Source organism: Bos mutus, chromosome 5 (assembly GCF_027580195.1).
Source record: "Bos mutus isolate GX-2022 chromosome 5, NWIPB_WYAK_1.1, whole genome shotgun sequence".
Taxonomy (NCBI): domain Eukaryota; kingdom Metazoa; phylum Chordata; class Mammalia; order Artiodactyla; family Bovidae; genus Bos; species Bos mutus.
The window spans coordinates 96,320,644-96,341,318 of NC_091621.1; the positions used below are offsets into that span (position 1 = coordinate 96,320,644).

General features: G+C 37.8%; 1 protein-coding gene across 2 annotated transcripts in view; it reads right to left on the bottom strand.

Annotated features, from left to right (window-relative positions):
• Positions 1–20,675, bottom strand: part of DENND5B (DENN domain containing 5B) — a 221,512-nt gene that overhangs the window by 106,720 nt on the left and 94,117 nt on the right. The window contains exons 2-4 of one of the 2 annotated variants that reach the window (XM_070371293.1): positions 16,872–16,937; positions 13,896–14,005; positions 1,958–2,624 (exon numbers count right to left, since the gene is read on the bottom strand). In XM_070371293.1, the coding sequence (XP_070227394.1) occupies positions 1,958–2,624; positions 13,896–14,005; positions 16,872–16,937 (843 nt within the window). The remainder of the gene's footprint in view (positions 1–1,957; positions 2,625–13,895; positions 14,006–16,871; positions 16,938–20,675) is intronic. The other variant, XM_070371294.1, reaches the window with a different exon arrangement.

Below are 20,675 nucleotides of genomic sequence, written 5' to 3' on the forward strand. Positions count from 1 at the left end.
GAAAAGACTCTGATGCTGGGAAAGATTGAGGGCAGGAGGAGAAGGGGACAACAGAGGATGAGATAGCTGGATGGCATCACTGACTCGATCGACATGAGTTTGAGAAAGCTCCGGGAGTTGGTGATGGACAGAGAGGCCTGACGTGCTGCAGTCCATGGGGTCGCAAAGAGTCGGACATGACTAAGCAACTGAACTGAACTGAATATGTCAGATTCTCACAACTTAAGATGTGCATAATTTATAAAGGATTATGTAGGACTGATAAAGCTGATAATAATTACAACAATATTGGCTATCATTTAGTCAGCACAGATTTCTCACTTCGTCAGAATAAATCAGTGAGAGAGGAAGGAAAAAAACCTGTTATCTCCATAAAAATGAACTGATGGACACATAGGAAGATTATGTATCTTGTCCAAGGTTCAGTTAGCAAGTTACAGAACAGAGATTTGAACTCATGATTATTTTCACTTCAAAAATCAATATTATTCCAATAGCAAATTGCTTCTCTAGGTAGAATAGGACATGGAACTAAATGATTGGGAAGATCTCTTGAAAATTTAGGATCTAAAATTCTTTTTACTAATAAGCTAATAAAGCTGAAAGTATTAAGCTCCAAGCCTTTGCCCCTCCAAGCAACTCTCTAATCCCAATCCTTTCAGGGAAAAAAGGAAGACATTGAAAAGAAGAGAGAATTACTTAACATTAAATATTTCGGATACCAAAGGGTGATCTTCAGGTAACGACCAGCACTAAGAAAGTAAGAGCACGAGGACGGGAAAGAATTTAAATTAGTCATTAGAGAAGAACTTCCGGACAACAAAAACTGAGACACTTGAACACGTTATCAGAGAACATGATGAGGATAAACTGAAGAAAATACAACCTCGTGAAGGGCTGTCAACACACAAACAGTGTCAACATACACACAAGATGGGGAAGTACAAATACAGCCTACTTGGCTCAGTCTCATTTATAATTTAAAATAGAAAAGAAAAAAAGGGAACTGGTAAAATAAGCTTAACAGCCACAGTCAGAAGACTGCACTACAGTTCTGCCAGCCTAAATACAAGTTAGCAAAATACTAAACTAAATATTTGTGCCACATTTTTCGAAAAACCCATCAATGCATAGGTATTATTTTATATTTTCTGTCAATTCATTATCCAAAAAACACAGCATCTCTATCTCCTCTGCAAATTCAGGTTCAGACTGGAACCAGTGCTTTAGTCTAGGCTCAACATTAGTCATCGCAGATGCACTGGTAAAATAAAACCCAAATTCTGTTTGTTTTTAAAGTATGTTTTGGGGGAATTCTGAATGAAAAGCATCACAACGATAGCTTCCTTTGGGATTAAAAACAAAACACAAAAACTCCATATAACTTTGGTGGAACTGTTAGACCTAGGAGAATCATGTCTGTTTCACACGCCTGTACCCCTTCTCTCACTCTATGAAATCACCCATAGGCAAAGATCCAAAGGTGATCACCTTAGAAAGCGTCAGAGTTAACAATCCTGTCTGTCCCTTTCCAGTGTCAGCTGAGTTTTTATGTGAACCTTTACTAATCTGTAAAAAAAAAAAAAAAAAGAGAGAGCGAAGTCTACATGGTCTTGGTAGTAAGAGGATTCTCTCACTTTTATTATAAAGAGAAATATGCTTCTTTTACAATAAATATGTATTATCAGGAAAAAAGGGTTACTTCCATTAAAAAAAATAAACATATGCAAATCAGCCAAGTTAATGCTTTTATATTTCTTCCCTTCTTTTTCTCTACAGCCACTGTCACCTAAAAGAGAAGTAACCTCTTGGCATCTGGTCCTACCTAAAACTCTCTCCTTTTACACAAGACAGAAAAGACTTCTGACCATCAATTATTTGGCTCTAATAATACACCCCAGTAGCTGAGAGCATAAGCAGTTGGTTTTGGGAGACCTAAACTTTAGGGCAGACCTACCTTGTGAATAGAGAAGGATCTGCATCTCCAGAAGAACACAGGTAAATACCTGCACCAGGTTCTCTAGGCCCAGGAGCTCAAAGACCTCTCGGAGAGGGTAATCGGAGAGGGGGAGTTCATTGAGCCCGGGCCTCTGGCAGATGACAGGTTCATAAACACCATAAAATTTCAGTGATCTTCCTGGAGGTGGAAGGGGCACCTCATAGAGAATATTATGGATGTAGCTCTCAAGAGGCAAAGGTGGTGGCTGCTGTGAGGTAACTGCCTTGTAAAGTTGGATGAGGAATTTCTTGCAGGCCTGCATGAAAGGCAGTGGTGTGATCAAACATATACTTTTTGAAACATACAGGGTGTCTCTGCTGATGTCATAGGAGTTGTATCGCTGGAGTTTCAAAAGGGAAGTTGTATCTCCCTCGTCAATACTGCTCGCCAGTGAATCCATGCTGCAGGAGGATGAAGCGTACACGCTGCTGTAATGCTCTGCATTGTGCATCTGGTAGAGTGTCTGCATTGCTGTGCAGATTTGCTTACTTGTAACTTCTTCATAAAAAGTGAGAACAAAACCGTAGGTACGAGATCCATCTTCCCGGGTAATTATAATTGAGTGGAACTGAGGGTCTTTGTTGTCAGTTTGTGTTCTGAAAGACAGCCCTTTAGGCATGCACAACTGTGGAGGAAGGAGAAGAAAAGCATCAGAAGGCAATATATGAACAAATTCAAACCAGAGAAAAATGGTTGTGAAGTTCTATCTGAGCTTATGACCTTCATTAAGTCATGTAACTTCTCTGAGCCTTAGTTTCTTTATCTATGACATCTGCGGCATCAGTGACCTTAAGACAAAGACACTTTACAAATATTTAAGGACTATTTTTAAAGTCGATAATGTTTCAGAGGAATACAGAAGCAGGTGAAGGTTCATTTGATAAATGGAAAAAAGTTAAAACAGAATAATAAAAACAAAAGTATAATTTTTGCTCTTTTGAACAATATGATACTTTGTCCTTAGAAAAAATAAATGTTAAAAATGGATTGATTTTTCTTTACTGAAGCAGAAGGGTAGAACCAAGACACTTCAGATTACTTCCAGCAGAGATTATGCCCCAGGTCTTGGGAACCAACCAGGATTGAGTTAAATTTGAGAATAAAATTACCTGAAGACTTAAAGATGCTATATTTAAGATACTTTATAAAGCAAAAAAATTAGAATTGAGTCTAAAACATTTTAAACAAGAAAAATTATAGAAAATTTGAAATGTACTAAGGAAAACAGAATTGTAATTCAACTATCCTAAAATCATGATTATTAATTTTTCTGTTATTCCTTTCTACTTTGTATTACAATATGCTTTCTGCATAGAAATAATTTTACCATATGACTTTTTTTTCTTTTATTTCAGATTTAATAATTGATCTGGTATAAAATTTAGAAGTTCTCCCAAATCCCCACATTATAAAAAAATTTAATTCCCTTAAGAGTTATGACTTTCATTCAAATTGTGAACAAACACTTATTAACCGCCTTTCTGAGCCAGGCCCTATGATAGTGATAAAACGGTGAGAAATATAGTTTCTGCTCCCCTGGAGTTACCAGTGCAATAAGGACAACAGACTATTAAAAATATATATAAACTATAAACTATGGGAAGTGCTGTGATAGGGCAAACATAGGCTGCTAGGAAAAACACAATAGGAGGACATAAATGAGAAAAGAGGGAGCTACCAGAAAAGGCACTTTCCTGGCAGATCAGTGATAAAAAATCCACCTGTCAGAGCAGGAGACACAGGTCCTATCCCTGGATCAGGAAGATCCCCTAGAGAAGGAAATGGTAACCCACTCCAGTATTCTTGCCTGGGAAATGTCATGGACAGAGGAGCACTGGTGGGCTACAGTCTATGGGGTTGCAGAAGAGTCAGACATGATTTCAGTTCAGTTCAGTTCAGTCGTTCAGTCGTGTCTGACTCCCCATGGACTGAGCACACCAGGCCTCTCTGTCTATCTCCAACTCCCAGAGCTTGCACAAACTCATGTCCATCAAGTCAGTAAGGCCATCCTATCATCTCATCCTCTGTTGTCCCCTTCTCCTCCTGCCTTCAATCCTTGCCAGCATCAGGGTCTTTTCAAATGAGTCAGTTCTTCGCATCAGGTGGCCAAAGCTTGAGCATTAGTCCTTCCAATGAACATTCCGATGGACTGATTGGATCTCCCTGCAGTCCAAGGAACTCTTAAGACTCTTTTCCAACACCACAGTTCTAAAGCATCAATTCTTCGGTGCTCAGCTTTCTTTATAGTCCAACTCTCACATCCATACATGGCCACTGGAAAAACCACAGCTTTGACTAGATGGACCTTTGTCAGCAAAGTAATGTCTCTGCTTTTTAATATGCTATCTAGGTTGGTCACAGCTTTTCTTCCAAGGAACAAGTATCTTTTAATTTCATGGCTGCAGTCACCATCCACAGTGATTCTGGAGCCCAAAAAGATAAAGTCTCTCACTGTTTCCATTGTTTTCCCATCTATTTGCCATGAAGTGATGGGACCAGATGCCATGATCTTAGTTTTTTGAATGTTGAGTTTTAAGCCAGCTTTTTCACTCTCCTCTTTCACTTTCATCAAGAGGCTCTTTAGTTCCTCTTTGCTTTCTGCCATAAGGGTGGTGTCATCTATATATCTGAGGTTATTGATATTTCTCCCGGCAATCTTGATTCCAGCTTGTGCTTCATCCAGCCCAGCACTTTGCATGATGTACTCTGCATATGAGTTAAATAAGTAGGGTGACAATATACAGCCTTGACGTACTCCTTTCCCGATTTGGAACCAGTCTGTTGTTCCCTGTCCAGTTCTAACTATTGCTTCTTGACCTGCATGCAGATTTCTCGGGAGGTAAGTAAGGTGGTCTCAGGAGGTAGGTAAGGTGGACATGACGTAGTGACTAAAAATAACAAATGACCAGGGGAAAAAATGAAGGAAGCCCAAGTGGAGACCTGAGGTAAGTACAGGTGTTAATGAGATGAAATGAAGGCAGAGAGGGCATAGGCAAAAGCCCAGAAGACAGAACGTGAGGTTCACTGTGGGTGGGGAGCAGAATGAAAGGTGTGGGGAGGAGAGTGACTGCAGGAGATACTGAACCCCAAAGGGCCTTGGAGAGTCACAGCATAAGTCTGAGGAGGGGTATGAGAAACCTCTGGAGGGTTTTCAGCAGCACAGGTACAGAAACAGAGGGCTGCTTAGCACATCAACCTTCCGGCATGTGAGGGCGGTGGCTTCCCCAGAGGTTCTAAGCAGGCAGCAGGAATGCTCAGAGCCTCGGAGTCACCCTTGACTCCTTTCTTTCTCGCTCACTCCATTACCCAATCCATCAAAAAAGACCAGTTCTACTTTCAAATATATATTCAGGAGCAGATTACCTCCATCATTACTCTTACTACTCTAATCTAAGCCATACTATTCTCTCATCTGGATGACTATTTAATATAATAGCCTGTTAACCCATCTCCTTGCTTTTGTCCTTGTCCTCAATAACCTGCTCCTCATAGAGCAGCCAAAGTGATTCTTAAAAAAATATGTTCGATCTTGCCACTATTCAAAACCCTCCAATGGTCTCTCATATTGTTAGAAGGTGAAATCTTCACACTACAAGGCCCCTGTGAGGCCCTACATCACTCGGCCCCAGCAGCTCTTGCTCCACCCTCCACTGCACTTCAGCTCACCTACTCTGCTGTGGGTCTTCAGACAATCCTAGTCCTCAGCCTTCAATCCACCCTAACTGACACCTGCTAGAACAGAGGAGGGCCACTCTGCCAAACTCTACCCAAACGGCAGATCTGTAAGCAGAATGATGGCTTTGTTTTAAAACAACAGGTCAAATCCAATCTGCCACATGCCTTGAAAGTAAAATCTTATTGGTACACAATCGCACTCCCTTTAAGCACTGTCTAGCTGGTTTTGCACTACAACAAGAGCTGAATCACTGTGACAGAGACTGCACGTCCCACAACACTCAGCTATTTACTATCTGGCCCTTTGTGTGGGGGGAAAAAAAACAGCAAGTCTATGTTTTAAGTCACTTAAGTAACACTGAGATGGTTTGTTATGCAGCTTACCCAAAACAGTTCCTTACTTCCTGTAAGTCTCCATATAACTACCTTAAAGAGGCCTTAATTTATTTTTCCATTAAAAAAATAGTGTTTTCATCCCATAAATGCCATTAAAATGTCACTTCTCCTCTAAAAAGCTTTTATTGAATGAAGCAGTTAAAGCCTTGCACCACAGTATATGTACATTGCATATGTATGACACACATCAGTAGTTTCTCTAATTTTGTTTCATCTCTAGACTGAAAAACTACTCAAGCACTGGTAATAGCTTTAACCATTCAAGAGTACCACACATGGAACAATGCAGTATTTGGGCCATAATAAATGGTGACTGATAAAGGTAAAAAGCAAAAACTGTGAAGCTCAGCATAAATATCTCAGTGAAAATGTCTTTACATTTCACATCACTGAACATGAGAATTGGAAACAGCTATAGTAGCTTTACTCCTTGGAAGGAAAGTTATGACCAACCTAGATAGCATATTCAAAAGCAGAGACATGACTTTGCCAACAAAGGTTCGTCTAGTCAAGGCTATGGTTTTTTCTGTGGTCATGTATGGATGTGAGAGTTGGACTGTGAAGAAGGCTGAGTGCCAAAGAATTGATGCTTTTGAACTGTGGTGTTGGAGAAGACGCTTGAGAGTCCCTTGGACTGCAAGGAGATCCAACCAGTCCATTCTGAAGGAGATCAGCCCTGGGATTTCTTTGGAAGGAATGATGCTAAAGCTGAAACTGCAGTACTTTGGCCACCTCATGCAAAGAGTTGACTCACTGGAAAAGACTCTGATGCTGGGAGGGATTGGGGGCAGGAGGAGAAGGGGACGACAGAGGATGAGATGGCGGATGGCATCACTGACTCAATGGACGTGAGTCTGGGTGAACTCCGGGAGTTGGTGATGGACAGGGAGGCCTGGCATGCTGCGATTCATGGGGTTGCAAAGAGTCGGACACGACTGAGTGACTGATCTGATCTGACAGTAGCTTTAATCATTATTATATATGTATGTTGACAAAAATTAAATTAATGTGTATATTTGGGCAGAATAAGATACAGATTTAGATAAAACACATGAATATCTGGATTTGTTGGGGGGAAATTTTGCTTATTCCTAATCTTGGGGGAAAAAAGGCCATGGCAGGATATTTTCATAATTAGGCCTTTAGATTAAGGTTGCTTTCATTATAACAAGTCAATGAGATCCTCTACTGATTATGAATGAAAATTCATCTGACACATTTACTAGAGTCAATAAAGGTTATAGGAAGGATGATGTGAATCAGTCTTGCCTCAGGCTAAGCTCAAATGTGCACAGCATAGTGCGTGGCATACATAAGTGTCTTTTAAATGAATGAATAAATCAACGAACAAGAAAACAATCAAAAACAACAGTTCAGGGAACAGGATCAGATTTAGTTCATCTCTTCATTCAGTCCATAGTTCTCTTATATCAAGTAGGCAATACACAGTGACCTCCAAAGTCAACATAAAGACTTAATTTAATTGACAGGCTTTCCTGACATCATAAACCATTAAATTCAAGCTCAAACTGTTTTTGAAGAGCTGCCAAATATTCCCTTAAGGGTCTGTAGCTTTCTTTAGCATGCATTCAGACATTTACAGGAAAAGCTTGCCAAAAGTTATGCCCAAAGGGAAGAATGACTTTCTATGCTACAGATAGCAGATGTAGGAATTCTTAAACTCTCCTACAAATAAAAAAAAAAAAAAATAAGAATTATATTTCTAATCTGGGAACCATAGTTGGAAAATGCTATTGTTCTTCATTTTTAAAAGTGAGAATCATATGACTTATTTTTCATAATTCTAAACTATAAATCAAGATTTGCTCACCATGACAATCAATATCTTTTATCCTCTAATACTGATGTTTACTAACAATATCCTCTCCCCACCCCACTCTCATGACAACTAAAAAACTTAAGAGCTGTCACTGCTAATCAGATTGTCATTGGCTAGATTACTCGAGTCACAGTAGGCTCACAATGCTGTCTGTGTACCTTTCTTGGTTTGAGTGACCAAATATCCTTATTATCTCTCTGGATTCTTTTAGTCAGTGTGGCTAGAACTGCAACAATTTTCCCCCCATTTTCTATGGCTCTATCAATCCCATTCCTTTTCTCTTATGTTACAAATAAAAGCTATTGAGAAAACTCTTAATGAGTCGGTTAGTTTTCTGTTCCTTCCTTCTTTCCTTCTCTTTCCCTTCTTCATTTAATAAACATTTACTTTATGTCATATATTGCATTAGATCTTGATAACTCAGAAGACAAATATGAAAATAATTTTTTACCTCTGGGAGCTTACACTCTAATAGGGAAACAGAGACATATAAACCAACAGTTACAAAATAATGTGATCCCTATTGCTACAGAGAGTGTTCAACATGTTTCAGGAACAGAGAAGACAGAGCACCTAACTATTCCTGCTTAAGAGATAGTTTTGCAGTAGAGGTGATACCTGATCAAAGATGGGGAAGCGAAGTTCTGTAAGCAAGCATATACTCCTTCATTTATTTAATGGTCTGAACCTCAACTATGTGCAAAGCTAAGGATATGGTGGTTTAGTCGCTAAGTGGTATCTGACTCTTTGCAACCCCATGGAATGTAGACCGCCAGGCTCCTCTGCCTGTTGGATTTTCCAGGCAAGAATGCTGGAGGGGACTGCATTTCCTTCTCCAAGGGATCTTCCCGATCCAGGGATCAAACCTACATTTCCTGCTAAGCCGGCGAATTCTTTAACTCTGAGCCATCTATCACAATCAGTAAGAGTGTGTTCCTGTCCTAATGGCTCTTACTTTATAGCAGGAGACAAGGAGTAGGACAACCAGCTATATAATTAATTAATTGTAACTGTAATGGTGCTACAAAAAGGTACATGGTGCCAAGAGAACTTAAGGGGACCTGGCTAAATGTTGGAAGGGTGGTGAAGGTGGTGGTCAGGGATGGCTTCTTTGAGGAAATCATGTTTAAAATGAAATCTGAAATGTCAATATGAAGAATTCACTAGAGGAAGAAGTGGAAGAGAGACAGGAAAATGTCTTCCTTTCAGAGAGGAAGGAAAGCAGAAACAGAAGCTGTAGTGTGGAGAATGAAAAAGACAGGCAGCAGGGGGTCAGTTACAATGTATCCTTTACTCTTTACTCTTCATTCCACTCCACTCTTCTTTGGGATCAAAGTAAACAGTAAACTGAGCTTTATAAACAGCTATATAATAGTTATTAGTCTTCAATTATCTGAAAATTTATATATCAGATGTTTTATTTAGGACATATACACAAAATGGAATCTTAATATTTCACAGAACATGCTTAAAAAGCTACTGACCACATTTTCTTCCTAACCATTCCTAGGTTCACCACATTCTTAAGTATAAGCTCTGTCTACTAGAACATTACATAGACAGTCACAGACGCTAATACACAGTTTTCATTAGGAGATCTGAAATGGGGGGGGGGACTTCAGCTCCATTTGCATTGCTTTGTTTCATTTAAGAGGTAAGGTATGGCTCTGAAGCAAATTTGTCAAATGTTGACATCTGTTACTTCTTGGTGGTGGGTATATGATTTTTTTTTCTCTCTGCTTTATGATACTTCCATTTTTTTCCCACAAAAATCTGTGAATCCACAACCAAAAGAGATATAAAAGCAATTTTTTTTTTGCACACTCAAAAATATTTTATTGATAGTGGTGTGACATTAAAAAGTTTAATAACATTAAGTTTATAAGCAATTGCTCTAAGCAATATAGTAGAAGGTACAAGATTAGAATACAGATCTATGAATATATATCCCTACCTGGACTATAGGACATCCAAACCCAAAGAAAAGGAAGAATTGAGGAAAAGTTTTAAATGAACAGGAGATTTACTACAACAAATAATAGAAGTTCCAAGACTAACTGCCTTCCTTTGAGAAATTAAGCATGATAGTTAAAAGTTCAAATTATATAGTTTTTTTTTTTTTTTTTCACCTGTTTCAAAAGCAATTAATTCAGAAAATTTCAAATGTCACATACTTATTTGCTGTTACATATGCATTGCACTCATATACGGGATTTTTTGTTGTTGTTTAACAAGTTTCATTGCTTTGGGGGACTTAATTTGTATGAAATTAGTGTCACACGCTAGTAAAGTGATGTTTAAAATTCTCCAAGCCAGGCAATACACGAACCGTGAACTTCCAGATGTTCAAGCTTGTTTTAGAAAAGGCAGAGGAACCAGAGATCAGATTGCCAACATCCACTGGATCATGGAAAAAGAGAGTTCCAGAAAAACATCTATTTCTGCTTTATTGACTATGCCAAAGCCTTTGACTGTGTGGATCACAATAAACTGTGGAAAATTCTGAAAGAGATGGGAATACCAGACCACTTGACCTGTCTCCTGAGAAACCTATATGTAGGTCAGGAAGCAACAGCTAGAACTGGACATGGAACAACAGACTGGTTCCAAATTGGGAAAGGAGTACGTCAAGGATGTATACTGTTACCCTGCTTATTTAACTTAAATGCAGAGTACATCATGAGAAACGCTGGGTTGGAGGAAACACAAGCTGGAATCAAGATTGCTGGGAGAAATATCAATAACCTTAGATATGCAGATGATACCACCCTCATGGCAGAAAGTGAAGAAGAACTGAAGAGCTTCTTAATGAAAGTGAAAGAGGAGAGTGAAAAAGTTGGCTTAAAGCTCAACATTAAGAAAACTAAGATCGTGGCATCTGGTCCCATCACTTCATGGCAAATAGATGCGGAAACGGTAGAAACAGTGGCTGACTTTATTTTTCTGGGCTCCAAAATCACTGCCGATGGTGACTGCAGCCATGAAATTAAAAGACAATTACTCCTTGGAAGGAAAGTTATGACCAACCTAGACAGCATATTAAAAAGCAGAGACATTACTTTGTCAACAAAGGTCCATCTAGTCAAGGCTATGGTTTTTTCAGTGGTCATGTATGGATGTGAGAGTTGGACTGTGAAGAAAGCTGAGCTCAGTAAGAATTGATGCTTTTGAACTGTAGTGTTAGAGAAGACTCTTGAGAGTCCCTTGGACTGCAAGGAGATCCAAACAGTCCATCCTAAAGGAGATCAGTCCTGGGTGTTCATTGGAAGGACTGATGTTGAAGCTGAAACTCCAATACTTTGGGCACCTGATGCGAAGAGCTGACTCATTTGAAAAGACCCTGATGCTGGGAAAGATTGAGGGCAGGAGGAGAAGGGGACAACAGAGGATGAGATGGTTCGATGGCATCACTGACTCAATGGACATGGGTTTGGGTGGACTCCGGGAGTTGGTGATGGACATGGAGGCCTGGCATGATGCAGTTCATGGGGTTGCAAAGAGTCGGACACGACTGAGAGACTGAACTGAACTGAATGATCCTTATTTAAAGCTCCACTTTGTTTAGCAGAATGAGTGATACTATAGAAGGCAGTAACTTACTGGAGTGGAATTTTGCTAAAGCTAACAACAAAGCTTTCTATCTTTAGGTGGGAATAAATTATAGATTCATACAAATGCACTTACTAATAAATCAAAGAGGAAATTAAGGGCAGTAAATCTATGACCCAAATGCATACTAGTTTAATGGAATGCTTTACAGAGATTTTCAAGGAGTACTAGTAAATCCTTTTAGATCTGCAGCAAAAAACAAAATGCTGTATTGTGTTTAAGCATCAAAACACAAGCCTACAAGTCTGTTCTTCAGAGGGAAATGTTTCCTGTTTACATAAAATAACTCAGAGACAACAGGTAAAGAAAATATTAAAGACAGTCAAGGAAGCAGACAATTGCTTTAGAGATAAATGCTGCTGCTGCTGCTAAGTTACTTTAGTTGTATCCGACTCTGTGCGACCCCACAGACGGCAGCCCACCAGGCTCCCCAGCCCTTGGAATTCTCCAGGCAAGAACACTGGAGTGGGTTGCCATTTCCTTCTCCAATGCATGAAAGTGAAAAGTGAAAGTGAAGTCGGTCAGCCGTGTCCAAGTCTTTGTGACCCCATGGACTGTAGCCTACCAGGCTCCTCCATCCATGGGATTTTCCAGGCAAGAGTACTGGAGTGGGTTGCCATTTCCTTCTCCAAAAGATAAATGCTAGACAGAGGCAAAGGTTAACACAGATATCTTACTATTAAGACATCCAAATGATTAAAAGTAATAAAATACATCAAGTGCGGCATTTTCTTCAAATGACTATGGATTCATATGATAATAAGAATCTAGTTTTGGACACCATTCTGACTTCTCACATAATAATTTATAAATACTTTGAAACATATCACTAATTTAAGAAAATTAGTGTTATAATCCATTTACATTCTTATCCATTCTTCCAATGTTTCATTAGGTACTCTTTTATATCATTAATATCTTTCCATTAATTTTCTGACATAAGCAGCTGATAATTTCTTTTCTGTCACTGCTTTTTGCTGACTATTTTAGTAAGAAGCTTGTCTGCACTTCTCCAAGTCTCATAAATATGACTAACAGTTGTATTCTGCTTAATACCTACAGCACTGTCTTCACCAAAGATGAGGCTAGGCCCTACAGTATTAACTTCTAGCAAAGTGACATCTCCTGTTACTCTAGTATAGGGCAACAGTTTAGAGAAGTAACTATACCATGCTCTGTAAAGAATCAAAGTCGAAGTACCATATGCCTTAGTCATCTGTCCTTAGAAAAGGTACCATGAAATTCCCTTCTTGGAGTAACATCAGACTGGAATGGGTTTACTGTGATATAGAAATATCATATCCCTGAGAGCAGGTGAAAACCAAGTTATTAAAAACATATAGTTTTTCTTTGGGGGAAGTAGCATGCAGGTGGGAAAAAAGTGAACTAGAGAGTAAAAATAATCTGGATTTAATCTCTGAGACTCCCTGTACAACTTTGGGCAACTAACTTAATCTCTGTAAAATATGAATAATAATCCTCACTTGGTATGTGTAAGCAAGTATGTGAAAGTAACACATATAAGGGACCTAACAGGTATCTACTAAATATTTTCTTCCCTTAGAGTATCACATCATAATGGGATCCTTTGGTTCCACCTTTAAAATACTCATAAAGAACCACATCTATGTGTCTTAGTCTACCTTTAATCATTTTTGTCCCTATGGTGCCTGATCTCTGATTTGCTCACTTTGGGACCCCCTGATTTTTATAACTGCAGAGTTCATGGAGGTACAAAATATTTTCCAGATTTCTAAGAAGAACTGTTCCTAACTGACCTGAAAATTATGACTGACTACTTTTAAGAACCTCTAATGGGACAATTATGACCGACTGTATTTTTAAGAACCTCTAATGGGACTTACAATCACCACTGGTAACTCATTACATTATTTTAAATTCCTTATAAACAAATTCCTACTAACATCTAAATGAGGCACTTAAGTTCCTTTCCTACCTTACTTTGTGAACATAATAAATTACAGACCCATCATATAACATTCCTTGAAATATGAAAACTGTAATCATGTACCTTCCATCAGGCTCCTCTCCAGGAAACAAACTATTATCACTGTTGTCAAAGAATCTATGTATTAATTAATGCAAATTCACCACACAGCTTAATGGCAGGAAAAGAAAACAGGCTGCTTAGGGGCTGTTGTATGTACTAATTAGCTATGGGGATCTTAAGCAAGTTACTTAGCTTCTCTGAGCTTCATTTTCCACAGCTGTAAAGTAAGGATAATACTATTTAAAAAATTTTTTTATTTAAAGGCTTAAATGAAATGAAATAATGTACAAATTCAAAAAATAGTCACAACTGTCATATTAATAAAATAAAAAGAAGGCCTTGAAGAGGAGAAAAAAACCACATACCATGTTTACTGCATCTTGATCGAAAGGGTTCCATTCTATATTCTGAGGATAGTGGGCCAGAACTTTGGATTTGAATGTTCTTCTCAAAGGACTCTGGTCAAAATTTTCACCTACAACAGATAATTAATAATTAGTTAATATGCAGAATTTTTTCAAAAGCATGTCATAATTTTATTTTTATTTTGTAAATACATTGAGTGATAGTGTTGAAATCTGATTCACTTTCTACCTCTAATAGTCTGGCTTGTAAATTTTTCCATGGACAACTAAAAAGGAACTTTTAATAAGAGACGTGCATTTAAAACTTCATAATACAAATTTTAAAATCCTGGCTAGACAACTAATACTAAAAATCAAGATACGCTAAAATAATCCTTGCTGTGACCTAATTACTGTCCTCATTTCAACACATGATGACCAAAAAAAAAAAAAAAAAAATCCTATTTGGAAACATTTAACTCACTAAAGAAACATTTCAAAATAAACTAACTGTAACTAAGATTCTGAAATTTTTTACATATATAAACTTAATGGTGCAGTGCCCAAAGGAGGCAAGTTTGCTTGAGTTTTCACAAAATCCTCTGATAAACGTGACTGCATCTCCACGCTTCTACAAGAATTAATAGAATCAGAAACATCATTACTGAGTTGTCTGGTTTAGTAAACAGGACACATTAAAGAACACTAACCTCTAAAAAGAAGCTATTCTAAGCCAAATTAATCACCTGTTAAAATCCTGAAAAGGTAAAAGGCTATGCTTTGATCATTACATATAACAAAATTCAGTAAAGCTGTCAGCTCAGTTCTTTAAAGTCTTAACCAAATTAACTTCCGTGAGACCTGCTGCCTCCAAATGCCTTAGTTTCATAAAATATTTTAATATGGACAGATCTTAAATTCTCAGTGTCAAAAAGTTGAGATTAAGGAATTAGAAAGACCTTGGGAGCAATACCATCTGTCTCTTGTGTTTTTTTCTACTTTTTAAGTTCTAATTACAAAACACAAGCTGATATATTCAAAGATAAATGCTACTTACCAGTAATTGTACAAACAAAAATATCATAAAACAATTCATGAGTCACATGTGGACACCTAGTTAGATTCAGTTTCCATCTCTGGTAAAAATCTAAAAGATGTATCCTAAAACACCTTTCAGTGAGAAACTTAACAGATCTCAGATGCAGGGAAAAGTCACACTCTAAAATTTTGTTGGAGAATGCAATATAAAACACACAGGAGTGTTTTGAATATAGGCACATAATTTAAACAGATCTGTTGCAACAACTAACCTATTACTTCTAATTTAGGCCTTTGGCTAACAATCTTTTTCCTTTGGATTCCTCTTAGTTATTTAGGCAAGCACTCCATCTCTCTATCTTTCTACCTCATATTTTCATCTTCTAAGTGACACAGTAAAGAGCTTTCACTTCTAGAAGAGAAACTGTCAAAGGTGTCCCCAGTGAATGTTTATCAATTTCTGCACCATGCTTCTAGGGTATGTGAACATGGGAAAAGTCAGTGGACAATACGAAACCGTTCAAGAGTCACTATGTCCGAAGAAATGAGTCAGGGTTCACGGTTGATTTCACAAAGAGTAAATGGTATCTTTAGCTGGTACTAGATTCTTATGTAAACACTAAGAATTTTTAGATTATTTACTTCTTCATTAAAAAAAAAGGTTATATTTCACTTCAGTTTAAGTCAGAGAAAAAGCAAAACTAGAATTCTCTCCTGGTTCTAAGGTTTATGCTGCTGACTGTGCCAGTGACACAGCAAAAGGATAATCTCACCTTAGATAATACCCAGCCATCAAGAAACCCTCTCCTTTACCTGCCCTCAAATACCAAAAATGCTTATTTTATCATTCACAAATGTAAATAAAATATGAAATACTGCAGGGGCAGAAGAAACAGCATATAATGAGGATATAAATCCTTGCAACACTTACCTTTTAATGGATTTCTGCCTGAGTTTGGTTAAAATAGTAACTTTATCTTCATTCATATATCAAGTTATTAATGTGACAGGAAATAAATCAGAAAAAGTCATGACACTGCTATTTTCAACATAATTGTCCTGTTAACTAAGGAACACCACACCCTAGAGGAACAATGAATCAACCAGAAGAGAGAAAGAAAACCACCTTGAGAGAAAAAGAATTTCACAAAAACAAAACCCCATGAAACAGAAATACAAATCTAACAAAAGAAAAACAGAACCATCATCACCACTGCCACCACTACCACCACCACTTCTTATTAGACTGCTCTAAAAGAGGCGGGGAGATCATTGCTATATATACAGCTGTCTTGGCAAATATTATTTTGAAGAAAATGTGGAGAGAAGCTGACTGAAAATTCTGACAACACTGTTAAGGATCTAGAAGTGAGTAAATGCAGCTATTCCTATTAATATCAGTCAAATAAAAGAATCCTTGAGATGACTTTTGGAGATGTGAGACGGGGGAACCTAACCTTTGCATTTTGAACCCATAAACCTCTAACTTAGAATTTACTGTTAGGTTAACAGGAAAAATGAACCAGTCTAAGAATCTGGATTCCAAGGAAATGGAAATTACATAAGGATGCTTTAATTAACCTAAAATCCACCTTTCAAACACTATCCTGAAATAAACAAGGATTATAAATTTGTGCAATTATTAATATCCCCCACAACAAGTAGACTTAATTTCAAGTAATATTGCCAAATAACCTCCTACTAAACTTAAACTACAATTAAACCTTTCCTCCTAAGAAAATAGAACATATCTGCCAAGAGAGCTTAAAGACTAATGAATTAATTTCTTCAAGGCTTGAAGCAAATGAGATCTTTACAAAAATTAAGATGCAAATAAGAGAACAGAAATACAAAATAACAAATTTTTTTGCCTAAGCAAAACTGAATAATGAAACAATTATGATGGACTTGGGGTGAATTAAAATAATAACTTCTAACACCTCAACTTTTTATTTTTACCTGAAGTCGTATTTGCAGCATCTTGGCTCTTGCCATGACGATCTGCTTCTAGCCATTGGTACAAAACTACATAATGTAATAGAAACAAAAAAGCTTTTATGAACAAAGAAACACAAACAAAAAAGCAATAATGACTTTGAAGAATGGAAAATAAGAATTAAAAAAATTAAACAAAAGCAATTAAACATGAGACATTAACATCAACAGAACACAACACCAATAGTATGTAGCTTATAGGCTATTAGTGATAAGAAAGCAAAGAGAATAAGTAATTGCATTTTAATGTAATAAGTGAAATGCCATTTAAACATCTGTAACAATTATTCATATGGGAAAAGGTGCATGTTCTTTTCTTAATGCTAATTTAAAAAGAAGTATCAGCAGAAAGCTAATGCCAGATATAATAAAATATGATAGTAAGACTAAATGACGAACTATGGAAATTGCATCCCAACTTCTGTAAACCTATCAGATTGGCTGAAGTTCAAGAAACTGACTATACCAAAATCTGATAAGTATGCAAAGAGACAGAACGCTCATAAATTGCTGGCGGTAATGCAAAAAGGTATAACCTCTTAGGAAAGACAGTTTGGCAATTTTTACAAGGCTAAACATAGTCCATATGATCTTACAACCCCTGTCTAACCAGTAGAAAAAAGTCAGACAAATTCCAAGAGGAGCAACCTACAATACACCTGGATGAATACTTGTCAAAACTGTCAAGGTCATCAAAAACAAGTAAGGTCTCAGAAACTATCATAGCTGAGAGGAGCCTAAGGAGAGAAGAAAGGTGTAATGTGGTATACTGGATGGGCTCCTCCAACAGAGAAAGGACATAGAGTAAACACCAGGAAATTTGAATAAAGTATAGATTTTAGTTAACAATAATATTGATTCATTAATTACAACGCATGTATGGCACCACCCTAGGTTGTAAATGATAGGGAAAACTATGTGCATGGATGGGGGGTTGTGTGTGAGAACTCTGTATTAGCTTCTCAATTTTTCTGTAAATCTAAAACTGTTTCTAAAAATCAAGTCTGTTTAAAAATTTTTTTAAACAAGTCTTTAAAACTTTTACAAATTGTAAAGTTTAAATTAAAAAAACATTTTTTAATTAAAAAATGATTTAATGTAAGGACAAAAACATATATTACATCCAATCTTTTAATTATTCTATCTTTTGTAAATTACTATGCAAACACAAGCTGAAGTTTGCTCAGTAAAGATTCCATTAGTCAACTATCCTCTTAGGTACTTTAAGAAATATCAACTCTTGGGGAAAAGTTTTACTACAATGAGGACACAAGCTATTAAAATATTCACACCTGGGGTGAAGGGGGGAATTTACAGTAGAGCTCTGTGACTAAATATATACTATGGCATTTCCTCTTTCTGGGTCAAAAGAATAACAACTACAAATTAGAGAGGGGAGTAGCAGAGTAGAATAATATTGGACTACTCCAAGCAGCAAAAAATCTGCCCGTTTGGAAAAGTGAGCACAAACTTTACTACTGATACTGAATATCCTTCTTATAAAAATGAGACACAAAGCAGGGAAACTAATCCATTCAATGGTCTGACAATTCTGCCCAGCTCTCATCTAAAGCCTAAATGTGCCCTGATAAAGGTAGAAACTCTTGGTTGTGTTCAGAGTATCGCTGCCATTATATTTACCAACAGTCCCAATTATTTCATATAGCCGTTGTTTCTGGTTTCATTGGCCAAAAATAAAAAAATACGAAAGTTATTTTAGATCATTTTATTCTGACCAGTTATACAGAAAATGGTACATATGCAAAAATAATGTTAATAGATTTGAGGTTCAATTATTTTATCACTACCTCCAGATCCCAAAATCCAATTAACTATGGTCTAAATAATTGAGAGAACTTCCAGTGAAATAAGTGCATCTGCTTCATGCAAAGCTATAATGAGAATCACCATTAGACCAAATTTGGATTGCAGTCTACTTTATAGCATATATATTAAAAAAGATAATGTATAACTACAAAAGAAATGTGAATAATATTTCACTTAACATACAAAAATGTATACAGGCAGGTCCAGAAGGACTGAGCTCTAACACTTCTTAAACTCTCACAGTTTCTGAAATATGGCATATTATAAAGTGTCTGAGCCTCCTTTCACTTTGTAGATGACGTCAGAATATCAATAATATACCTCTTTCCCCTGTGGTTGGGAGCACAAGGTCTGACCTTCTGGAAGCTCCACGTTTCCTTTCAACTGGCAATGGGAGCAGGGACACTGCCCCTGCTCCAGCCACTGGTGAGGATTTCTCTAGTCTGTGCATGACATTGTAAGCAGAGAGAGATCTGTGAATCTCGGAGCTATTTCTCAGGCTGAATGTCCCCGTTATGTATTTCTTCACTCATTTCCTCTCTGAACCTTCTCACTCCTAGGGCCCCAGTGAATTCCCTTCTTCATTATCCATTTCCACCACAGCCTATTTCTGAGCAGGGTATTTCTCCACAAAACAAGGCCAAGGCTCCCAATACTTCCCTATGTGCCTATCCCTGAAGGATGTCACTGAAGTCTAGATGTTTTAAAGAAAGTTTGTTGATGGGAACAATGAAAACAGAAGGGAAGCTGAAACAGGTAATCTCTTCCACCCTGTCTTTTTTTCATTTTATTCCTTTTCTCTCTAAAGGGAAGTTAAAACATAGACACACACACGTGGACAGAATGCTCACAATCAGTAAATCTTCCTCAGTATGATAACAAAGGTGACAGAAGTAAATGGAGACACTGGATGCTACCTATGATGAAACCCATGCTGAGGCAAAGAAAAAGGGACGATGTGGTGGTGACAACTCCTCCTTCCCATGTCTACCTCCAAAGGTCTCCAAATGTTTGCCTCCCAAGACCCAACCTGAATTGGCATAAGCGGGAGCTGGGAAGGGGAACACTAGGGCAGCAGTGGGATTTCCCTGGTGGCTCAGACAGTAAAGCGTCTGCCTAAAATGCAGGAGACCCGGGTTCAGTCCCTGGGTCGGGAAGATCGCCTGGAGAAGGAAATGGCAACCCACTCCAGTATTCTTGCCCGGAAAATCCCATGGAGAGAGGAGCCTGGTAGGCTACAGCCCATGGGGTCGCGAAGAGTCAGACACAACTGACTTCACTTTCACAGGGAAAGAGAAGCAGGTGTGGGTGAGGGGGAGAGGGCACCATCAGGGTGATAAATAAAATAAGGGGGCACTTCTGTGACATTCATAGAAAGACATTTGCTACACATGTGCTGTCTCTACACCACAGTAAGCTGTCCTCTTCAAAGTAGGTGCCCTAGGAGGCTGCATATTCAATATTCATTCTGATGATCCTCCAACTAAACACCTCTGAACAGGCAATGTATAAGTAGAGACCTTATGAAGTAGTGACCATCACACAATTAACACTCGGAGCTTACTACAGGCAGGTGCTTAAGTGCTCTACATATATTAACCCATTTTATCATCATAATTACTATATGAAGTAGATCCTATTACCATTCTCATTTTACTGATGTAGAAACTGGGGCACAAAAAGGTTAAATAACTTGCTCAGGTCAGATAACAAGGAAATTCAAACCTACGCAGTCTAACCCCAGAGTCTGTGCTCTTAATTCTATGTACGAGGTCATCTCAGGAAAGAGTATTTCTGCCAAGGGAAATAGCAAGTGGACAATCCCAACGGTACAAGTGAGCTTGTCCCCACTGAGCTGCAGTAAGACCAGGACATAGATGCATCTAGTGAGGTGGTAGAAGATGAAGTCAGAGGTTCCCAGGAGCCAGATAAAACAGGTGA